This window comes from Bubalus bubalis, chromosome 22, assembly GCF_019923935.1.
Source record: "Bubalus bubalis isolate 160015118507 breed Murrah chromosome 22, NDDB_SH_1, whole genome shotgun sequence".
Lineage (NCBI taxonomy): Eukaryota > Metazoa > Chordata > Mammalia > Artiodactyla > Bovidae > Bubalus > Bubalus bubalis.
The window spans coordinates 21,419,816-21,437,120 of NC_059178.1; the positions used below are offsets into that span (position 1 = coordinate 21,419,816).

The window sequence follows — 17,305 nt, forward strand, 5'->3', positions numbered from 1 at the left end:
GGTGAGGTGTCACGGCCTGAAGAGAACTAAGTCTGCATCGTGTCCTCTTTCTCCAGCAGTCACCATGGAGCCAGAGACCGAAAGCGAGTTCTGAGGACCTGAGACAATCACCGCCAGAAAGACAGTGTCTTACTGCAGATTGGGCGGTGTCAGTGTCTTCCCAAGGACAGGGCCAGGACACTGGCTGCATGAGGAACAGACCAGGCCTCACGGTTCCCTCACGCAGAGGATGAGCTAAGCGTTTGACAAGCAGAAAGGAGAGGAGGAAAGGCATTTCTGAGCCAGGGAACAACAGATGGAAAGGCACAGAGGTGTGATGGGAAAGCCTGGATGATGTGCTCGGGGAGGTGGGCGAGGTCCGAGGTGACTGAAATATAAGCTTCCAGGAGGAGCTGGCCGGGGGTGGGGGGTCCTGAAGGTGAGGATCCCCACAGTCCTCCCTAAAGCACCTGATTATAATAACCCCCGCCTCAGGACACTATGTACTTGACACTCATTTGTACTCAAACACTGGAGAGGGCAGCTGCTCCCCGGGGGGAACACGGGCAGCTCGGGGAGGGGAGGAGGGGTCAGTACATGAAGAACAGGAGGCTGGCAGGCGGCATCAGACTGATGACCACACTCTGACTGATGCAGCTGCTTCTGGAGGGAAAACCCTCATCACTTGCTGCTCATTAGGTGCCAATCCAGACCCTGAGTCACGTGGACTCGGCCACTAAACGTCTGCTGAGGGCCACCAGGCAGGCGCTGTGTGCGCATCAGTGGACAAGAGAGAGGTTCATCCTGAAGGCTTGAGGCCTCCCGTGTAGCCCAGAGACCAGACTGTTCGAAAATAACCCCATGGGAACACGTGGTTCCCTTGCCCAGAACCCAGAGCTGAGGGCAAGCCCCACAGAGGGGACCTGCTGGGGAAGCGAGGGTGGCAGGGGTCCCCCGTCCATGATCCCTCCAAGCAGGAAGGGGCAGCTTTTGGGGAGACAGCACGGGACGGGGGAGCTGATGGCGAGGAGGCCAGAGCCGGACTGTGAGGGCAGGGGAGCCAGTCTTTACTCCTGCTCCCTGAGGGTCCCCCTGGCTGCGCTGCCAATGAGAAGGACAGAACACGCTGCCTTCCTGGAGCTTACAGTCCAGCGGAGGGAGGGACAGCAACACGCAAAACTAGCAGCAGGGGGGTCAGACGTGAGGGGTGGAGAGAGATGAAGCCAGGGTTAAGTTTAGAGGAGGCTGAGTGCTCAGTCGCTTCAGTAGTGTCTGACTCTTTGACACCCTGTGGACCATAGCCCTCCAGGCTTCTCTGTCCACGGGATGAGGTAAGACAAGGGATGTGGCCTCAGCCAGCTCAGAGGGAGCCCCAGGTGCTGCCTGCTGGACACCCTCACCTAGATGTCTGGGCGTCTCCAGCTCTGCACCCTTAAAACGCAACTGCATGTCTTCCTCTTCCTCGCAGACTTCTCTCTCTTACCCTCCCCCTGGATAAATGTTCCTCTGCCTGTGTCCCTGAGGTCAGTAAAGAATTCCACGAGCTGCCCACTCCTTCCAGCCGGAAACCTGTGACTCACCCTTGGCTCTTTCCACTGCTTCACCCTCTGCAGGGAGCCAGTTGCTACATCTTCTCTATCCTTGGTCCTAGAAGCCCTGGGTTCAGCAGCTTTACCTAGGTTATCTGCACAGCGGCCGCCCCAGCATCAGCCCTCACCCCTAGGCTCTCCGTGCGTCCTTCTCACTCATCATCCCAGGTGTCCCTCGCTCCCCTCCAGAGTCTCTCTGTCCTGTAGTTAGAGATCTTTCTAAAGTCCAGTGTGATCATACAAGTCTAAGCAATAGTGGAAAGACAGTAAAATACGAACTCCTTACTCTGCCCCAGGTGGCGCTAGTGGTGGTGAAGAATCGGCCTGCCAGTGCAGGAGACATAAGAGACGCGGGTTCCAGCCCTGGGTCAGGAGGATGTCCTGCAGCAGGGCATGGCAACCCACTCCAGAATTCTTGCCTGGAGAATTCCATGGACAGAGGAGCCTGGCGGGTGGGCTACAGGCCATGGGGGTCCCAAAGAGTTGGACATGACTGAGTGCCTGAGTGCACAGCCTCTACTGCTGATTCCTTCAGTAGTCATTCTCAGACACTGCAGGGTTCTCAGAAGGTTTTGTGAGTTTTCTAGACTTAGACACGAGTGGCCAGAGAAGGAAGCCATGACAGCAGGGGGCGGGTGTCAACGATTTCCTCTGTGGCTGGATCCAGATTGCTGCAGAAGTCACCTCTGGCCTCACTTCTGCTTTCACTTTGGCCACAGTGAGAGCTTCAGTAACCACCGTGGGATTAAAGACCCGGCTTAGAGACAGGTCACCCAGGGAACATTCAATTTTCTCTGCCACAGGCCTGGGGCTCAGTGAATACACAGGTGCAGAGCCCAGAGTCATGTTCTGTCAGCTTCCACGCAGAAGCTCTGCTTTATGAAATTTGCTAAAGGCCATTCTGAGTGGAGAGATGTGTCTTTGTTCTCAAAAAATGATGAAACCTGATTGGAATTTATATGAAAGATGACTGTCATCTGCTTGCAGACTCCTTGTAGCAGTCAATATCCTAAAGTCACTATTAGAATAGAAACCTGTCTAATAATTGAAGTTGAGAGGTGATCGGTGTGCTAGAAGGGTTATGAATACTACTGATAAAATATAGAAGAGTTACGATCTCATGATACTACAAAGAAATTCCTTCCAAAGTGAGGAAGATGCATGCTACCATGTAAAAACAAAACAGGCTCTACCAATATACACCTAATAAGTGAAAAAAATGGCCCTGCTGATGTTCCAGGGCTTAACTGAGGGCAAAGCCACCACCTTGTTAAGTCTGCACAGTCTATTGGCTACATGGTATATTTAATATCTGTGATCAAACAGAGCCCCACTTTATAATTTAAAATGCACTAGCACCCGACCCCAGAATTGTAGTGACCAGAAAACACACAAATCGAGAAACACGAGAGAAGGCCAACTAATGTCATTTTGCAGTTCTTAGGAGAATTAGAGCTAAAATGACCCTGGTCGATATTGATCTTCTATCCTCTGAGCATCTCTCCATGCTGAATCACCTGGTCAGGTTACAGCTATACACTCTATGCAACAGCCACGCCTCTCGGTTTACGTCACTTCTGTTTCTCTCTTGAAATGAGAAATTCTTATCTACACCAGGGCTGTGGGCTGTCCTCACAGAGCCGAATGTCGTAGTGACAGGCAAAGCAAAGTGTGCTGACTGACCAAGGGCTGGCTCGGAAAGCCACATCTGGAGCTATGCAGTTGTGCAAACAGACTCACTGTGCACTTGTGCAAACTGTACACTTGTGCAAACAGACTGGTGGTACACTTGCACAGACTCACCATGCATTTGTGTAAACAGACTTATTGTGCACTCGTGCAAGTTGCTTTGCTTATCCAGGGCTCAATCTCCTACTCCTCAAAATGTAGGAGTCAGAGGATGTTATAAAGAGCAACTTTTCTTTTCTTCTAAGTATATACTGTTAAGAACTTTGAAGAGTCTGAGATTTTACCCAACTTTCACATTAATGAGTTCCCGGCCCCAGTTTCATGGATGTTAGCAGAAGACAGGAGATTCCTGGGTCAGAAACGGAGGACTTCACTACTGACAACACAGTGAGTAGCTTGAGCATAAAGCTCATCACATCACACTTTGCCCCCAAAGTTTCATGAGGGCAACAGTGAGGGTCCAAGCTGTGCTGCCCTTAGTAGGTCTGTGTTGCACTGTGGGACCCTGAGCTCAGGGAACCCAAAACTCTTACTTGGGAGAAAGCACGCCTGTCTGCCCTTCACTCCAGAGGCAGGCACTGCCTTCGTTATACTGAACCAATTTGATCCCTGGGTCGGGAAGATCCCCTGGAGAAGGGAATGGCTACCGACTCTAGTGTTCTTGCCTGGAGAATTCCATGGACAGAGGAGCCCGGTGGGCTACAGTCCATAGGGTCACAAAGAGTCAGACATGACTGAGAACGACTAACAGCACAGCATGTCTCAGGATAACAAATAGCTACTGCTAAGGATGAGGGAAAGATACATAAATACTGCACTAGACTCTAGCCACTAGAGAGATGTTCAGACAGTACTGACCAACGTGAAATCAAATTGCAGAAACCCATGAACAACATGCTCTTCCATGGTTAGAAAGAGTAAGTAACAGACCTGGGACATAGACTGATATTTATATGTGCAAATGGGTAGAGACAGAGATGTACAAAGATAAACACCCAAGTATTATTCCCAGGAAAGGAACTGAAAGAGGAGGAAATCCATGACCTTCTTCACTATATATTTCTATATATTTTGCCTTCTTATATGGTACCTCTGGCTTCAGTAGTTAAAACAGATCATGAAAAAGCTATAAACATTAACAAATAAAATGTTAGGTATGATGAAGTCACGATCCATCTTAAGAGTGATAGAGTCTAGCTAAAGAATAGTAAATAACAATATATAACACCTAACAGAAATATATATATGTTAATATCTGTATTTTTCTACTGCTAATATATGCTAGAAAGAGTTTTCAATGCCAGCTACAAATCTATGTCTAGAATCAGTTGTCTAGATCTGAAAGAAAGAAATATTGCTATTTGGTCAATAGAAATATTTTACCTGAATAGTTATATTACTTATTTTACTCTTTCTACAAAGGTAATAACATGGATGGAAGACCAGCAGTTTTGATCTCAAACAGTTCTATTATCTTTCTTATTTTAATAATAGGTATAACCATGCTTCCTAATAAAATTTCTGGTATTTGTAGTTTTAATTTCATTTATATGCATTATTCATTTTTAAAGCTTTCTATGCACTTACAATTTATCCTAATAGGTAATGCAATTACCGGTTCTTTATATTCTTAAAATTAATTTAGAAAAATATTATCCAAACAAAGGAACGTGTTTCAGCCTCATAAACTAAAAATTTGACATTTCATCAAGGTTTCATAATTCATTGTTATCATTCTGCAAGTTTTAGCTCTCATTTAACTTCTTATTAATTTAGTTTTTAAGCACGAGTAGGATTTTCCTCAAAGATGAAGTAGGAAAGTTCTAATTGGAGCCCAAATGTAGCTGAGTCTGTTCCCATGAGTTCTAGCCACATGAACAAGGATGAATGAGCTGAGAGCTGGTGTGAGAAGAGGAGGATGAATCTAAGCCTGCCCAGGCAAGATGAACAGAAGCACAAGGACCTATGAGATCAAGGACAGCGTCCATCTACTTCCCAGTTTATGAAATGGGACTTGCTGCACTTGAGGCAAAAACCCAGAGCAACCTGATAAGTTAAAGCCTGTGGGAACTTTTCCTGAAACGTCCTGAAGACAAAAGCGATTCTGAGACTAGTCCTTTCAGGTTTTCATTCGGTCATGGGCTCAGAATAAAGGTAAGCCTGTCTCAGAAGCACTCTAGAGAGGAAGAGTGCACCTGGGCACCACAGTCCCTTAGTCCACAGCATCAGGACCCACCTCAGTCCCTTAATCCACAATATTAGGACCCATCTCAGTTCCTTAGGTTCACAGTATCAGAACCCATCTCAGTCCCTTAGTCCACAGAATCAGGACCCACATCTCCAATCTCAATCCTGACCACAGGCATGTTTCTCTAGGACAGCAGAGCCCCTCTCATAGAGATCGATGCCATCAAAGCACTGCACCGGGAACCTGGGCAAGACATACAGAACACGGCTTGGAAGGATTTTGAGTTTTTTTTTGTTTTGTTTTGTTTTAGCGTCAAATGGCCCATCAGAGGTATGGCCTGGGAAAGCTGCAGCCACTGACTGATAATCTCCAGATCCTTCTTTTAAATTTCTCTGCCTCCTCAGTTTATTCCAAGCCACACAGGGAGCTGCCTACAAAGACTTCAACCTCACGCTTAGAAGTTCCATGAGCGATGCTTACTCTTTACAGACAAGGGGCCTGCTTGACACCTTCTAGAACCATCAGGGCACTTAGGAGTGGCAGAGACAGGATAATGAGGACTCTGAAAGCAACCACCTCCATCTGTCTGGCTTTTCCAGCACGCTTAGTCACTAGGTCATGTCCGACTCTTTTTTGATACCATGGACTGTAACCCACCAGGCTCCCCTGTCTGTGAGATTTCCCAGGCAAGAATACTAGAGTGGGTTGCCATTTCCTTCTCCAAGGGATCTTCCCAACCCAGGAATCGAAGTTGCATCTCTTATGTCTCCTGCATTGCAGGCAGATTCTTTACCCACTGAGCCACTGGATATGAGTAGCAGCCAAAGCTGGCTTCTCTAGAAGCCTTTCCAAACCCCTCACACAGAATTGCTCCAGAAGTTATAATCCTACCCCCTCCCCAGCCATGGCCTTAGGGCTCAGACTTCCCTGGTGGCTCAGACTTCCCTGGTGGCTCAGACAGTAAAGAATCTGCCTGCAATGTGGGAGACCCAGGTCCAATCCCTGGGTCAGAAAGATCCCCTGGAGGAGGAAATGGCAACCCACTCCAGTATTCTTTCCTTGGAGAATCCCCATAGGCAGAGGAGCCTGGTGTACAACAGTCCATGGGGTCGCAAAGAGTCGGACACGACTGAGCACTTAACACACATAGACAATGGAAAGTGCTGACTCAGTGTTTTAAGGCAGTGTTGAGGTTTGGATATCACAGCCTGTGGGGCATGAAGACCTGTGCAGCGCGGACTGAATGTATCATAACAAAAAAGGTGCCGGGATGCTGCTGTGTTCTCTTCCTCACCCAACTGCAACACGCTGCCCAAAGCCGTGTATTTATATCTGCAGTCTAATCGGGCAGATACTTTTTATTCCCTTTTAATGTTTATCATTAAGAAAGGTTCTTAATGGTTTAATGTGTTGGAAATGCATTAAAAAAAAAAAAAACAAACCTGTTGCCCTTTGGCAGAACTGTTTTAGAATTAGAATTAGCACACTTTAATTTTTCTGTCCTTGGTAAATAAACTTAAATTAAAAATAAATCGTGTTCCATTCGGTGAGGCCTTGGCCTGTATTCATTCTGAATCTCAGCCGCTGCCAGGTCTCCGTCGGGCTCCCACCCGCCCCAGTGCCCTTGGGTCGTCCTTGTGGGTCCAAATACATGTTGTATCGCCAGCAAGTTTTATAAAAAAGAGACAAATCTGCCCCCACCTTGATTTAGGAAGAAAACAAAACAAGTTTTGGCAGGGTTTTAATTCAGATCAGACCCATTCCAACTGGAATGTCTGTTTTGCTCCCACAAGAGGAACTAAGAATAATAAAGAGACACGAGAGGCTGGCCTTCAGTGGATGCAGGTATCATGCAGTTTGGGCTTCATGCAAAGCCCTCCTGCCAAGAACCTCATCACTGTTCAGTTCCCACATGGGGATCCCACTCAAGAGTATTTAAGATGATGGGGTCTGACATATACACACTATTCTATATAAAATAGATAACTAACTAATAAGGACCTGCTCTATAGCACAGGGAACTCTACTCATTACCCTGTAGTGACCTATGTGTGCAAAGAATCTAAAAAAAAAAAGAAAAGAGTGGATATATGTATATGTATAACTGATTCACTTTACTATATGACTGAAACTAATGCAACATTGAAATCAACAAGACTCCAATAAAAATAAAATATAAAAGGAGTTATTCCTGTGTCATATTTAGCAACCACAGTGAAATTAATATCTCAAAACCTATATTAACCTAAATTTCCTGAGATTTAGACTAGGGCTGGTAGCACAGAGTATGTTGCTATGTAAACGAGGTTAAAGACGGTCTCAAGGGGCTTCCCTGGTGGTTCAGTGGTAAAGAATCCACCTGCCAATATAGGAGACACAGGATATGTGGGTTCGATCCCTGGTCCAGGAAGATCCCACATGCCTTGGAGCAACTAAGCTCATGCGCCACAACTTTTTACTGAGCTCCACAACAAGAGAAGCCACCGAAATCAGAGGCCCGAGCACCGCAACTAGAGAGCAGTCCCCACTTGCCACAACTAGAGAAAGTCTGTGCATAGCACAATCAAAACAAACAAAAATTATTTAATTAATTTAAAAAATTAAAAGAGAAAAGATGGTCTCAGGGTCTCTGGTAAAACACATCACGAAACATTAACCTGTGGTCAGTACAACATCCTCAGTCAGGGATGCGGGGCCTCTGCTCTGAGGGACACCATGCTCACGCCTGTAGGTCATCATCCAAGCACGTGGTGAGGGCACAGGAGAGTTACACAAACACATCTGTTCTGGGGCAATGGGACAACTGCCATCACAAAGAACAGGAGATGCACAAAAATGCACACTGCAACAGGGTGAGCACACACCCACTTTCACAGGCCACAGGGCACAGGTGAAGTGGCCTGAAGTGATGAAAACCATGGCCCACCTCTCCTGTCACTGCAGGTAGGACAGACAAGGCAGCTTGACTGCTTCGATCCAAGCTCCTGAGCAGAACAAAAATGCAATTTCATGTAATACACATTCGAACTTCTTATCACAGTCACAGAAAAGGCTCCCAGCTAGGCATGTGTGAAACAAATGCACAGCTCTCTGTGAATATAAAATGTACACTCCCTTACTCGTTTACATTCTTTTCTTAAACCCTCCAATTACTTATCTCACTTATTATTCTGGACAAACAGAAGGCTGCCTGTTGGTGGGTGGCTATAGCATCCTGACACATCTCTTATATATACACTTGAAGTCTCTGAAGACACAGAAGTACTGTCTGGTCTAGGAGGCATGAGTTCCCAAGTCAGAAAGATAAAATGTTTTTAAACTTCGAGGATTACTCATGGAAAACCAATGTAATTGCTTAAAGTCTCAAAGTGGTTTTCAAAGAATCACGTAAACTATATACTACACGACACTGTCAGGGTAATCACAGACGTGTATACACCACACAACATGGTCAGAGTAACTGCTGCTGCTGCTGCTGCTGCTGCTGCTGCTAAGTCACTTCAGTCGTGTCCAACTCTGTGCGACCCCATAGATGGCAGCCCACCAGGCTCCCCCGTCCCTGGGATTCTCCAGGCAAGAACACTGGAGTGGGTTGCCATTTCCTTCTCCAATGCAGGAAAGTGAAAAGTGAAAGTGAAGTCATTCAGCGACCCCATGGACTGCAGCCTACCAGGCTCCTCCGCCCATGGGATTTTCCAGGCAAGAGTACTGGAGTGGGGTGCCAGTGCCTTCTCCGGTCAGAGCAACCACAGAGGCGCAATCGCACGTGCTGTAATACGGATGGACCTGGCAGACACTGCACTAAGTGAATGTGCCAGACACAAAAGACTGATTCCACTTATATGAGGAACCCGGAGTCCTCAAACTCAGAGAGGCAGAAACGGGGGTTTTCAGGGGCTGGGGAGTGAAGGGAAGAGGTAGGGAGTTTCAGTTTTGCAAAATGAAAAACTCCTGGAGGTTGGCTGGGTGAACAGAACACTATTGAACTATACAATATTAATGGTTTAAGATGGTAAATTTTACGTTACATTATTTTGGCACAATTAAAACTAAAAATAATAGAAAAATTTGACCTTTCTGCTCTTTATTCCTTTCTCCATTTCCCTTCATAGCATTTATTGTATTATATGTATGTGTATATAAAATATACATATATTTATATGTACATGAACTTGCCTGGTGGCTCAGATGGTAAAGAATCTGCCTGCAATGCAGGAGACATGGGTTTGATCCCTGGGTCAGGAAAATCCCCTGGAGGAGAGAATAGCTACTCACTCCAGTATTCTTGCCTGGATAATTCCATGGACTAAGGAGCCTGGCAGGCTACAGTCCATGAGTTTGCAAAGAGCTGGACAAAACTGAGCAACTAACATACACATACACACACAGAAGAACATATATACATAATTTATATATTTATTGCCTGAACACCTCTTCCCTCCAATTCCCCCAAATATATCAGCTCTGAAGGTCAGATCTAGTCTTGTTGCTCTGTCCTTAAGGCTTGGGACAGTGCTTTGCAAATATGGATGCTTAATAAATTACCACATGCACAAATTTTTTAAAAAATGCAATCATTCTCTGTTTTAAAATAATTTTAGTTATACTAACTCTAAAGAACACATTTCAGTTCAGTTTTCTTTTTCGCTCCTACCATCTTAATTGTTAAATCATTAGTTTATCATCATCCTGCTTTAACTCTTGGGGCCAGTTATTAGCAAGCCACTTAACCACAGTTAAACAATAACCAGGATACATAAAAAGCAATATCCTCAAATAAAACACTTAAAAAGTCCACTATGAGAATCAAGCTAACAGCATCTCCTGTTTCTATTTTTCAAGGAGCTCTCAGCTAATGACTTGTGATATACAGGCTGCACATAATTACAAGAATATAAGATATAATAGAAAATACAAACTAAATTGCATTTTGCTCCACTGGATACTGAAATAATTTCAGCTCTCCGAGATTTCCCAACTCTAGCCGAATGGCAAGGTTGGAAAATAACTAGATGTGTGTATAAATCTTGAAACTAGCTCTTGACAATAATCATTTTTAATATCCCATGTAGGCAGAGGATTTGCTCATCTCTAAAATACTTTCACAGATAATGTCTAACCTGATCTTCAAAAACACCTTGGATATGATCTGGGCAGGTGTCAACGGTGCCTATTTGGAGAATCAGAGAAGAACAGTGATTTGATCAAGGTCACACACACAGAGCCTCTGCATACATTTGAAAATAATTTGGGGAAGCGTCAGAAAGCAAGAGGTCTGGCAGTGTGATCCCCTACAATTCTTGAAAGAAACCTGGCAGGTGATGAAACCGCATCTACACACCACATGCAAAAATCAATGTCAGCGCACAGAGACGGGCCGTAAACAGTGACCATTTCATTTCAATGCAAGAAACGAAATACAGTTTTGTGGGTGTCACTGCAGTGGGATTGAACAAGCCTCATGGGTGCAGCACAGTAATGAAAACAGTTTGCCCAAAAGAAACAGATTTAATAGAAAAAAAAATGAGAGAATGATGTCTGGGATGGATCCAATGCCCAACTGCAAGGGATTCTCTGAGCCCAAATATAAACAGAATCCATCTGATTTTTTTACTTACCAGATTAAGTTATCTAAGGCAAGGAAATCAGGTTGCCCACATCTACTTCTTTTGAATGAAAATGCTAAAAGATAATTTTTGTCACTGGCAGGTAACTTGTATTGACTACTTGCTACGTGTGAGGTTCTGTCCTAGGCACCTCACATGTATTGTCTTCTAAGACTTCAGAACCACACTAGGAGATAGGAGATGCCCAATGTTAGTATCACCCCTGTTTCATAGATAAGGTGACAGAAACTCAGAGAAGGTATGAGTTCTTCCCAAGGCCACTTGTCTAGCTCCAGGCACAGCCAGGACTCAAATCCTGGCAGCCTGGCCTCAGAGCCTGAATTCTGAACTGCTGACTCTGGCTCCAGAAACCACAAGCATTTCATGAAAGTGATATTTTAGCACAAAAACTGCTACCCTAAAACTCAGTGTTTCACTACTTCTGCTCAGGCTTTTGCAAAGGTCATCGGAGACCTCCATTGGCCGGCAGAGCACTGCTTGATAAACATTATTACGGAGAATTTCATCAAGGATGAAATAAAAAAGTAAACTCAGAGGTTTTCAAGCTAGAAGAACACACTGGATCATTTCATTAAAAAGAGACCATAGAATCCTCACATGGAAGAGGCCTCTAGGTTCAGCCAGCTCAATCCTCTCATGAACATAGAATCTCCTTCTGCAACACCGGCTTCCGCCTGAACCCACCAGCCACTGGGTGTTTTGTGGGAGTTTTGAAACTCCTGGTCATGACTTAGTTCTTGTCAAATGTGCAGACACCCTGCTCTTCTCCATCATCCATATCAATTCTTCCACCATTCCTCAATGGTTGAGCGAAGTTCATAGCATTTCCTATCCAGGATGCGTTCCCTTGAGCTCAGCTTGTTCTGTGTTCTCTCTCTTTTAAAATGAGTGATAATAATAGCTGACCTCCTACAACATAGGCATTTGTTTTCTTAATGCAACCTACACTTACATTAGGGACTTTTTTTTGGGGGGGGGGTTGTTTTGTTGTTGTTCAGCCACTAAGTTGTGTCTGATTCTGTGCGACCCCATGGACTGCAGCAAACCAGGCTTCCTGGTCCTTCATTATCTCCCGGAGTTTGCTCACACTCATGTCCAATGAGTTGGTGATGCTATCTAACCATTTCATCCTCTGCCACCCTCTTCTCCTTTTGCCTTCAATCTTTCCCAACATCAGGATCTTCACAACAGGTGGCCAAAGTAATGGAGCTTCAGGTTCAGCATCAGTCCTTCCAATGACTATCCAGGGTTGATTTCCTTTAGGATTGACTGGTTTAATCTTCTTGCTGTCAAGGGACTCTCAAGAGTCTTCTCCAGCACCACCTTTCACCTGGGGGGAGGTGAGGGCAAGGCAATAGCACTACAGAATGACTAACACAATATGGACCGTACTGTATATTCATACGCATTTACACCTAATCCTCAATCTCTTTTTTTTTTTTTAATGTACTGCTGCTAAATTTTATTTCTCTAATTCTGGACACATAGTCTTGCCTTTTAAACCACCTGGGACGAATGTTCAGTTATTCCCACTTCTTGTCACCTCTTAGATTCATCCACTCTTTATGCCCAGTCAAGGCCATTTTCCATCTTCCACCTGCTTTGCAGAATGCTCAGCATCTCTCTCAGGTTATGAGGTCCATGATTTGTTCTTTCTGAGCCTTAAATGCTGGTAAACCACCTGAGGAAGAGGGGGGGACCACTAGCACACCCCTCAGTCTAGAGTCGTCCTTCTTTTCACTCTGTCCTGCGCACCACCATTCCACACAGCTCAGCAGAGCAGTAGGCAGGCTTTCCTGCAGATTTTCTTCTTTGACAGTAGAAGGCTCATTCAACATCCCTTTGCTCACCCACCCTTTGCTCTTCCCCTCTTATTTCTAGCTTTGAGTCTCTCACCTATTTCTATTTCCTAAGACTGACTTGCTCAACCACAGCTTTTTTGAAAAATGCTCAATGCCTGTGCAGGACATGCCTGCAACAGTGAACATGCTGCTAAGTCACTTCAGTCGTATCCAATGCTGTGCGACCCCATAGACGGCAGCCCACCAGGCTTCCCCATCCCTGGGATTCTCCAGGCAAGAACACTGGAGTGGTTTGCCATTTCCTTCTCCGATGCATGAAAGTGAAAAGTGAAAGTGAAGTCGCTCAGTCGTGTCCAATTCTTAGCGACCCCATGGACTGCAACCCACCAGGCTCCTCTGTCCATGGGATTTTCCAGGCAAGAGTACTGGAGTGGGGTGCCATTGCCTTCTCCGAACAGTGAACATGGTGGGTTGCAAATGGTAACAGGAAAAAGCTTGCCTTCTCATTGGACTTCCCTGCTTAAGAGAGGTTAAAACTTTAAGGCACAGGGCTGACATGCAAATATCGATTCAGAACTGGTTTTAATGTCTTAAGAAGGGCTGCCAATCTATTATGAAAGGCTCTACATTTACACATTACACCACAGTAACAAAAAGGCTTCTTGAAAACGGAGACACACACCTTAGGGTTTAGGGGAAATGTAGGTAATAATCATGTCAATACCTGAAATATACAGACACAGAATCAGGAGAAAAGACCAGAACTAAAAACATGAGGTGGGAGGGGTTGTCAGTGAATGGGATCCTAAACTTCTTCTGAAGAGAAAGGAAGACTGACGAGCACCATGGCCCCCAAGCAGGATTCCTCCAAATAACGCTGAAGTCAGAGAACACAATCTTATTGCTCAAGGAGCAGGTGTGGAGGAAAGCAGACCACAAGGGCTTCCATTTCCTAGTCTCTAGGAAGGGGGTCGGCTTCCCTTGTAGTGCAGCAGTAAAGAATCCGCCTGCCAATGCCTGCCTAATGCAGGAGATATGGGTTCAGTCTCTGGGTCGGGAAGATCCCCTGGAGAAGGGAATCGCAACCCACTCCAGTACTCTTGCCTGGGAAATCCCATCAACAGAGGAGCCTGCCAGGCTACACAGTCCATGGGGTCACAAAGAGTTGGACACGACTTAGTGACTAAACAACAATAAGGAAGTGGGTCATAGTCTTGACTCCAGAGACTTCATGAGGCAGTTATAAAATAAGTAACAGATTTGAAAGCAATTCCTAAATTGTAAAATGATGTAAACAGTGTTACAAGCTATTGCTCGCATTATGAAAGATGATAAACGAAAGAAGGGAAATTGTATTCGTTAAACAGAGAGGAGATGACATGGTTTAGGAAAGCGAGGCACAGAAGCTGTTACCCAACTCTGTTCTCTATGGACCACCACAGGTCTTATGCCAGAGTCTGCACTGAGCGTGATATGACCATGGGGGTGGGGGGCCCAGGAAAGAGACTTGGGTGGATAAGACAAGCCCAGTAGCAACACCCCAAGAAGAATAAGGGTCCTGTTTTTTTTTCCAACAAAGTATTTTTACAAAAACAATTTTTTTCCATGAGTTTTCGGCTTTTGGAAACCACATACTCAAAATTATGAAGAAAGAACGAAGTAGTTACCATTGTCAAGGCTTAATCATTTGTCCTACCAGACAGGGTTAGACTGTTGCTCTGAGTACTTTCAAAACTTAAGAAGAAATGAAACCTATCGATAAATGTCCTCTTATATAATGCTACCTGAAGAATCAATTGTCTCCATAAAAACTTCTGCAGTCTCAGCTCAGGCCACAATTCAGTGTAAGAATCTTCATTCAAATGATGAAAGAACACTTCAGTGTCCCAACCTGTTACTTCTCTCTGTTATTTCGACCCGAGAGCAGCCAGACAGAAATCAGCACTCGAACCTCTGATGGGAGCTTCCTTCGGGGTTTGATTTTTATAAGACTCTGCATTTCTCTCTCCATCAACCCCACAGAGCCGGCTCCACACAGTCAATTAGAACTTTATCATCTGAGAATTTAAAGCCTGCGTGCAGCCTGAAAATCACCCTGGCTTATCTTACAAATGGGCCCTGGGTCATTGGCAAGCAGCCCCTCCATTCAATATTTGTCCATAAAAACACATGGCTAAGGTGGAATCTGTTCTTCCAAAGTGCCCCCACCTGTCACTGCCAGACTACAAGCACATCAACGGGGAACATAAACCAAAGAGACCTGGACGGCAGGTGCTGGCCGATGAGTGGACATCATTAAAGTGGACAGTTTGTGTCAACTTTGGGATGATTTCCACAAGAACTAGGTGATAATCCTAGGAAGGTGTAAATGAAGAACAGGGAAAACAGGGGTGGAGACGTTCTGAGTGAGACCAAGTCTTGAGGTCTGAATCCACAGGTGGTTGCCCACGGGTGAAGGGACCTCCTGTGCCCAGACAGGGTCCCAGCAGAGCTGAGGAAAGCGTGAGCCACCTGCATTGAGGCTGCAGGTCAGACCCCATCAGAAACGGACAAGCGGCCCCAGGATCCCCAGACTCACCAGCACACTTGGTCCTGGTCCTGAGGGCGGGCCCAGGGGAGCCGGTGCCACCCTCCCCGGGCCGGGTGAGGAGCACACTGATCTCATACTCCGTGTCAGGGTCCAGATGCCCGATTTTGTAGCTCGTGGAGTCCACTGGCTGCCGGTCGCTCCAGCTCCCACTGGCTGTGCAGTATTCCACCTCCCGGGCCACAATGGGCCCGTCCCCATTGATGGAGTTCGCGTTGAGTTGTATCCACAGGTAGGTGGCCCCCACAGAGGCCAGCTGAGGGGGTGCAATGGGGACAGGGGGCTCTGAAAGGCAAACCAGAGGGCCATCCTTCAGACACTTGGAAAGACCTCAACGCACATCAATCACTAAAATTGGGAAGATGCTGACAGTTTAGCGATGAATGGATGAGAATGGTTTTGCTCAGGTTAATAAGAAAAAGCTCCTTGAGAGAGGTCTGCAGAGTGTTCAAACCTGTCAAATAAGCCACCTATAAAGCCCAAGCCTGTTCAGGTAGGTACAACCCCAGTTTGTTTCAGGATGCAATTCATTTTTTCTTGAATATGTACATAGGCATCAAAGGATTTTATTTTGCACTAAAAGTAACTTGTAAAAACTCTCTCAAGTGGTAGTAATTAAGCTCTAGAAGGCTCACCACTGTCAACAGTGTCTTTGACATCACCCAAGGTATTACTTATATCATTAAATTCAGTCTTCTTATATTTATACTCCAAGAATATCATCACTTGAAAAACACAGATGAAATTACACTTTATCTCATCATAAATGCATTTCCAGGATGCCTCATTTACCCAAAAAAGCCATCCCAGTGGATTCCTTCTGCTCCCAGAGCAGTGAGCACTTGGGGTAGTAAAGTCCAGCACAGCCACTGTTACGGGAACTTCCAATAATGAGTATTATTAAAGCCACAGAGAGAAAGAAAAGCTCTAAAACAAAACACATGCCCAGCTTGATAAACCTCTAAGCAATCAACAGCAAACACTCTTTACAACTCAAGAAAGTCCCCCTCCTTGTTTAAAATCCGAGACTGACTTTCTCTGGACCTTTGAGACGGGAGAAACAGGCAATCTTGTTTTCAACAACATTCCCAGTATATTAAGGGCCACTTGAATGGCTCTCCAGGCACCAAATAAAGACATTCCATGTGCCAATGTCACTGTGAGTGGCACCATACATGACATTAGGGAGGAAGGTAATTGTATGAAATAATGTATTTCTATTTAATGAATCTCCATCAGAGAAAAACGTTAATATCTAATGTTTTTTTTTTTTTTTTTTTTTGAGCATGTTTCTGCAGGTGGTTTGTACCTTTCGGTGTGTTTTTGTTTCCAACTCCTCATCTAGTTCATACAAACGTATGGAAAATAAAGCCTGCTATTTGAATTGTGGTGCTAGAGAAGACTTGAGAGTCCCTTGGACAGCAAGGAGATCAAACCAGTCAATCTTAAAGGAAGTCAAATTGAATATTCATTGAAAGGACTGATGCTGAAGCTGAAGCTTCAATGCTTTGGCCACCTGATGCAAAGAGCTGACTCACTATCAAAGACCCTGATGCTGGGAAAGACTGAGGACAGGAGGAGAAGAAGGCAATGGAGGACAAGACGGTTGGATAGCATCACTGACTTAATGGACATGAGTTTGAGCAAGCTCCAGGAGATTGTAAAGGACAGGACACCTGGTGTGCTGCAGTCCTTGGGGTCGCAAAGAGTTGGACACGACTTAGTGACTGAACAATTCTGTCACTGGCGTGTGCACCTGTCCGCTTCATGGCATACATAGCCAGTTGATCCCTGCCGTGTTTCCTGCTGATCAGGACGTCAGGACTGCTGGTCTCATCTAAGAG

At 45.4% G+C, this 17,305-nt stretch overlaps 1 protein-coding gene across 7 annotated transcripts in view; it reads right to left on the bottom strand.

Annotated features, from left to right (window-relative positions):
• PTPRM (protein tyrosine phosphatase receptor type M) overlaps positions 1-17,305 on the bottom strand; it is a 661,882-nt gene that overhangs the window by 345,295 nt on the left and 299,282 nt on the right. For all 7 annotated transcript variants that reach the window (XM_006044986.4, XM_044934694.2, XM_025273106.3 and 4 more), the window contains exon 7: positions 15,453-15,746. In XM_006044986.4, the coding sequence (XP_006045048.1) occupies positions 15,453-15,746 (294 nt within the window). The remainder of the gene's footprint in view (positions 1-15,452; positions 15,747-17,305) is intronic.